Below are 8,140 nucleotides of genomic sequence, written 5' to 3' on the forward strand. Positions count from 1 at the left end.
CATACACACACACACACACACACAAACACATACACACACATGCATGCAACAGATAGTAGTTGCGCGCCTGTATTCATATGATTCTTGTATGTGTGAATGTGTGTGTGTGACCGTGTGCGTTTCTCTATCTCTGGGTGTGTCTCTCTGTGTGTGTATGTATGAGTGTGTGTGTGATCTCACATTTCACTTTGTACTCACGTAACTGTCTCTGTCCTCATTGCTTAGATATTGAAAATCAATGATCAAAAACAAGAAGAAAAAGGCAGACTTTGTTGTAACATATGAACGACCTATAACTCAATGATATATATTTCAGGCACAACCACCCCATCATCCACAACAACTCCTTCGTCAACAACTACACAAACTTCTACAACGTCGCAACCGACAACAGTTCCTCAGTCATCCACCACCACCCCATCATCCACCACCACCCCATCATCCACAACAACTCCATCATCCACCACCACCCCATCATCCACCACCACCCCATCATCCACCACAACACCATCATCCACCACCACCCCATCATCCACCACCACCCCATCATCCACCACCACTCCATCATCCACCACCACACCATCATCCACCACCACTCCATCATCCACCACCACTCCATCATCCACCACCACCCCATCATCCACCACCACTCCATCATCCACCACCACCCCATCATCCACCACCACTCCATCATCCACCACAACACCGTCATCCACCACCACCCCGTCATCCACCACAACACCGTCATCCACCACAACACCGTCATCCACCACCACCCCATCATCCACCACAACACCATCATCCACCACCACTCCATCATCCACCACAACACCGTCATCCACCACCACCCCATCATCCACCACCACCCCATCATCCACCACCACCCCATCATCCACAACAACTCCATCATCCACCACCACCCCATCATCCACCACCACACCGTCATCCACCACCACACCATCATCCACCACCACTCCATCATCCACCACCACCCCATCATCCACCACCACCCCATCATCCACAACAACTCCATCATCCACCACCACACCATCATCCACCACAACACCGTCATCCACCACCACACCATCATCCACCACCACTCCATCATCCACCACCACACCATCATCCACCACCACTCCATCATCCACCACCACTCCATCATCCACCACCACCCCATCATCCACCACCACCCCATCATCCACCACAACACCGTCATCCACCACAACACCATCATCCACCACAACACCGTCATCCACCACCACCCCATCATCCACCACCACCCCATCATCCACCACCACTCCATCATCCACCACAACACCATCATCCACCACAACACCATCATCCACCACCACTCCATCATCCACCACAACACCATCATCCACCACCACTCCATCATCCACCACAACACCATCATCCACAACAACTCCATCATCCACCACCACCCCATCATCCACCACCACCCCATCATCCACCACAACTCCATCATCCACCACCACACCATCATCCACCACCACTCCATCATCCACCACAACACCATCATCCACCACCACTCCATCATCCACCACAACACCATCATCCACCACAACACCATCATCCACCACAACTCCATCATCCACCACCACCCCATCATCCACCACCACACCATCATCCACCACAACTCCATCATCCACCACAACACCATCATCCACCACCACTCCATCATCCACCACAACTCCATCATCCACCACCACCCCATCATCCACCACCACACCATCATCCACCACCACTCCATCATCCACCACAACACCATCATCCACCACAACTCCATCATCCACCACCACTCCATCATCCACCACCACACCATCATCCACCACAACTCCATCATCCACCACCACTCCATCATCCACCACCACACCGTCATCCACAACCACCCCATCATCCACCACCACACCATCATCCACCACCACTCCATCATCCACCACAACACCATCATCCACCACCACGCCATCATCCACCACCACCCCATCATCAACTACAACTCCATCATCCACAACCACACCATCATCCACCACAACACCGTCTTCCACCACCACCCCATCATCCACCACCACACCATCATCCACCACCACACCATCTTCCACCACCACACCATCATCCACCACCACCCCATCATCCACCACCACACCATCATCAACAACCACCCCATCTTCCACCACCACCCCATCATCCACCACCACACCATCATCAACAACCACCCCATCTTCCACCACCACACCATCATCCACCACCACCCCATCATCCACAACCACACCATCATCCACCACCACACCATCATCCACCACTACACCATCATCCACCACAACTCCATCATCCACCACAACTCCATCATCCACCACAACTCCATCATCAACCACAACTCCATCATCCACCACAACGCCATCATCTACCACAACTCCATCATCCACCACCACACCATCATCCACCACTACACCATCATCCACCACAACTCCATCATCCACCACAACACCATCATCCACCACCACACCATCATCCACCACCACGCCATCATCCACAACAACGCCATCATCTACCACCACACCATCATCCACCACCACGCCATCATCCACAACCACCCCGTCTTCCACCACCACCCCATCATCCACCACCACGCCATCATCCACCACAACTCCATCATCCACAACAACTCCATCATCCACCACCACACCGTCATCCACAACAACTCCATCATCCACCACAACACCATCATCCACCACCACGCCATCATCCACCACCACCCCATCATCAACTACAACTCCATCATCCACAACCACACCATCATCCACCACAACACCGTCTTCCACCACCACCCCATCATCCACCACCACACCATCATCCACCACCACACCATCATCAACAACCACCCCATCTTCCACCACCACACCATCATCCACCACCACCCCATCATCCACAACCACACCATCATCCACCACCACACCATCATCCACCACTACACCATCATCCACCACAACTCCATCATCCACCACAACTCCATCATCCACCACAACTCCATCATCAACCACAACTCCATCATCCACCACAACTCCATCATCCACCACAACTCCATCATCAACCACAACTCCATCATCCACCACAACACCATCATCCACCACCACCCCTTCATCAACTACAACTCCATTATCCACCACCACACCATCATCCACCACCACGCCATCATCCACAACAACGCCATCATCTACCACCACACCATCATCCACCACCACACCATCATCCACCACCACGCCATCATCCACAACCACCCCGTCTTCCACCACAACACCGTCATCCACTACCACGCCATCATCCACCACCACGCCATCATCCACCACAACTCCATCATCCACAACAACTCCATCATCCACCACCACACCGTCATCCACAACAACTCCATCATCTACGACCACGCAATCATCCACCACCACGCCATCATCCACCACCACCCCATCATCAACCACAACACCATCATCGACCACAACACCATCATCCACCACAACTCCATCATCCACCACCACGCCATCATCTACCACCACACCATCATCCACAACCACCCCGTCATCCACCACCACACCATCATCCACCACCACACCATCATCCACAACCACCCCGTCATCCACCACAACTCCATCATCTACGACCACGCCATCATCCACCACCACGCCATCATCGACCACAACTCCATCATCCACCACCACGCCATCATCTACCACAACTCCATCATCCACAACCACGCCATCATCCACCACAACTCCATCATCCACCACCACGCCATCATCCACAACAACGCCATCATCTACCACCACACCATCATCCACCACCACACCATCATCCACCACCACGCCATCATCCACAACAACGCCATCATCTACCACCACACCATCATCCACCACCACACCATCATCCACCACCACGCCATCATCCACAACCACCCCGTCTTCCACCACCACCCCATCATCCACCACCACGCCATCATCCACCACCACCCAATCATCCACCACAACTCCATCATCCACAACAACTCCATCATCCACCACCACGCCATCATCCACCACAACTCCATCATCCACCACAACACCATCATCCACCACAACACCATCATCCACCACCACTCCATCATCCACCACAACTCCATCATCCACCACCACCCCATCATCCACCACCACACCATCATCCACCACCACTCCATCATCCACCACAACACCATCATCCACCACAACTCCATCATCCACCACCACTCCATCATCCACCACCACCCCATCATCGACCACAACACCATCATCCACCACCACCCCATCATCAACCACAACACCATCATCCACCACAACTCCATCATCCACCACCACGCCATCATCGACCACAACTCCATCATCCACCACCACGCCATCATCTACCACAACTCCATCATCCACAACCACGCCATCATCCACCACAACTCCATCATCCACCACCACCCCATCATCCACCACCACGCCATCATCTACCACAACTCCATCATCCACAACCACGCAATCATCCACCACCACGCCATCATCCACCACCACCCCATCATCAACCACAACACCATCATCGACCACAACACCATCATCCACCACCACCCCATCATCAACCACAACACCATCATCCACCACAACTCCATCATCAACCACCACGCCATCATCGACCACAACTCCATCATCCACCACCACGCCATCATCTACCACAACTCCATCATCCACAACCACGCCATCATCCACCACAACTCCATCATCCACCACCACGCCATCATCCACAACAACGCCATCATCTACGACCACACCATCATCCACCACCACGCCATCATCCACAACCACCCCGTCTTCCACCACCACCCCATCATCCACCACCACGCCATCATCCACCACCACCCCATCATCCACCACAACTCCATCATCCACAACAACTCCATCATCCACCACCACACCGTCATCCACAACAACTCCATCATCTACGACCACGCAATCATCCACCACCACGCCATCATCCACCACCACCCCATCATCAACCACAACACCATCATCGACCACCACGCCATCATCCACCACCACCCCATCATCAACAACAACACCATCATCGACCACAACACCATCATCCACCACCACCCCATCATCAACCACAACACCATCATCCACCACAACTCCATCATCCACCACCACGCCATCATCTACCACCACACCATCATCCACAACCACCCCGTCATCCACCACCACACCATCATCCACCACCACACCATCATCCACAACCACCCCGTCATCCACCACAACTCCATCATCCACCACAACCCCATCATCTACGACCACGCCATCATCCACCACCACGCCATCATCCACCACAACTCCATCATCCACAACCACGCCATCATCCACCACAACTCCATCATCCACCACCACCCCATCATCCACCACCACACCATCATCCACCACCACTCCATCATCCACCACCACGCCATCATCAACCACCACTCCATCATCCACCACAACTCCATCATCCACCACCACACCATCATCCACCACGACACCATCATCCACCACCACTCCATCATCCACAACCACCCCGTCATCCACCACCACTCCATCATCCACCACAACTCCATCATCCACCACAACTCCATCATCCACAACAACTCCATCATCCACCACCACCCCGTCATCCACCACCACGCCATCATCCACCACAACTCCATCATCCACCACCACCCCATCATCAACAACAACACCATCATCGACCACAACACCATCATCCACCACCACGCCATCATCCACCACCACGCCATCATCCACCACCACGCCATCATCCACAACAACTCCATCATCCACCACCACGCCATCATCCACCACCACCCCGTCATCCACCACCACGCCATCATCCACCACCACTCCATCATCCACCACCACTCTATCATCCACAACAACTCCATCATCCACCACCACTCCATCATCCACCACCACGCCATCTTCCACCACAACTCCATCATCCACCACCACGCCATCATCTACCACAACACCATCATCCACAACCACGCCATCATCCACCACCACGCCATCATCCACCACAACTCCATCATCCACCACCACGCCATCATCTACCACAACACCATCATCCACCACAACACTATCATCCACCACAACTCCATCATCCACCACCACGCCATCATCCACCACAACTCCATCATCCACAACAACACCATCATCCACAACCACGCCATCATCTACTACCACGCCATCATCCACAACAACACCATCTTCCACCACCACGCCATCATCAACTACCACACCATCATCCACAACAACACCATCATCCACAACCACGCCATCATCCACAACAACACCATCATCCACCACCACGCCATCATCCACCACCACGCCATCATCCACAACAACACCATCATCCACCACTACACCATCTTCAACAACAACACCGTCATCCACAACAACTCCATCATCCACAACAACTCCGTCATCCACCACGACACCATCATCGACCACAACTCCATCGTCCACAACAACGCCATCATCTACCACCACCCCATCATCCACCACTACCCCATCATCCACCACCACCCCATCATCCACCACCACCCCATCTTCCACCACAACTCCATCATCCACCACCACCCCGTCTTCCACTACCACACCATCATCCACCACCACCCCGTCATCAACCACAACTCCATCATCCACAACAACTCCCTCATCCACCACCACCCCATCGTCCACCACAACACCGTCTTCCACTACAACACCATCATCCACCACCACCCCATCGTCCACCACAACACCGTCATCTACCACAACACCATCATCCACCACCACCCCATCGTCCACCACAACACCGTCATCTACCACAACACCATCATCCACCACCACCCCGTCATCAACCACAACTCCATCATCCACAACAACTCCCTCATCCACCACCACCCCATCGTCCACCACAACACCGTCATCTACCACAACACCATCATCCACCACCACTCCATCATCAACCACCACCCCATCATCCACCACAACACCATCATCCACCACAACACCATCATCCACCACCACACCATCATCCACCACCACGCTATCATCAACCACCACACCATCATCCACCACCACCCCGTCATCCACCACAACACCGTCATCTACCACAACACCATCATCCACCACCACTCCATCATCAACCACCACCCCATCATCCACCACAACACCATCATCCACCACCACTCCATCATCAACCACCACCCCATCATCCACCACAACACCATCATCCACCACCACCCCGTCATCCACCACAACACCATCATCCACCACCACCCCGTCATCCACCACCACCCCGTCATCCACCACCACCCCGTCATCCACCACAACACCATCATCCACCACCACCCCGTCATCCACCACCACCCCGTCATCTACCACAACACCATCATCCACAACCACGCCATCATCGACAACCACACCATCATCCACCACCACCCCATCATCCACCACGACACCTTCATCCACCACCACGCCATCATCCACCACGACACCATCATCCACCACCACCCCATCATCCACCACTACACCATCTTCCACAACAACTCCATCATCCACTACAACCCCATCTTCCACCACCACACCGTCACCCACCACCACCCCATCATCCACCACAACTCCCACCACCGTTCCTGGAAGCTCTACCACGTCTGAATCGACGTCCACGTCAACAACATTGTCATCTACCACATCGTCATCAACCACGTCCGTGTCTTCACCTCCAACCACAGTCATAGGGTCTTCAACCACGTCATCCACTCAATCCACTACTGCATCTTCCACTACCACCCCATCATCCACTACCACGCCATCATCCACCACCACCCCATCTTCAACAACCACACCATCATCCACCACAACTCCATCATCCACCACCACACCATCATCCACCACCACTCCATCTTCAACAACAACTCCATCATCCACCACCACACCGTCATCCACCACCACCCCATCATCCACCACCACCCCATCATCCACAACAACTCCATCATCCACCACCACCCCATCATCCACCACCACCCCATCATCCACAACAACTCCATCATCCACCACCACCCCATCATCCA

At 53.8% G+C, this 8,140-nt stretch overlaps 1 protein-coding gene across 1 annotated transcript in view; it reads left to right on the forward strand.

Moving 5' to 3' along the window:
- Positions 1-7,734, forward strand: part of LOC143278291 (uncharacterized) — a 31,127-nt gene extending 23,393 nt beyond the window's left edge. The window contains exon 4 of the mRNA XM_076583249.1: positions 317-7,734. Within this exon, the coding sequence (XP_076439364.1) occupies positions 317-7,724 (7,408 nt within the window). The 3' untranslated portion in view covers positions 7,725-7,734. The remainder of the gene's footprint in view (positions 1-316) is intronic.
- The last annotated feature ends 406 nt before the right edge of the window (positions 7,735-8,140 follow it).

This window comes from Babylonia areolata, chromosome 2 (assembly GCF_041734735.1).
Source record: "Babylonia areolata isolate BAREFJ2019XMU chromosome 2, ASM4173473v1, whole genome shotgun sequence".
Classification (NCBI taxonomy): Eukaryota; Metazoa; Mollusca; class Gastropoda; order Neogastropoda; family Buccinidae; genus Babylonia; species Babylonia areolata.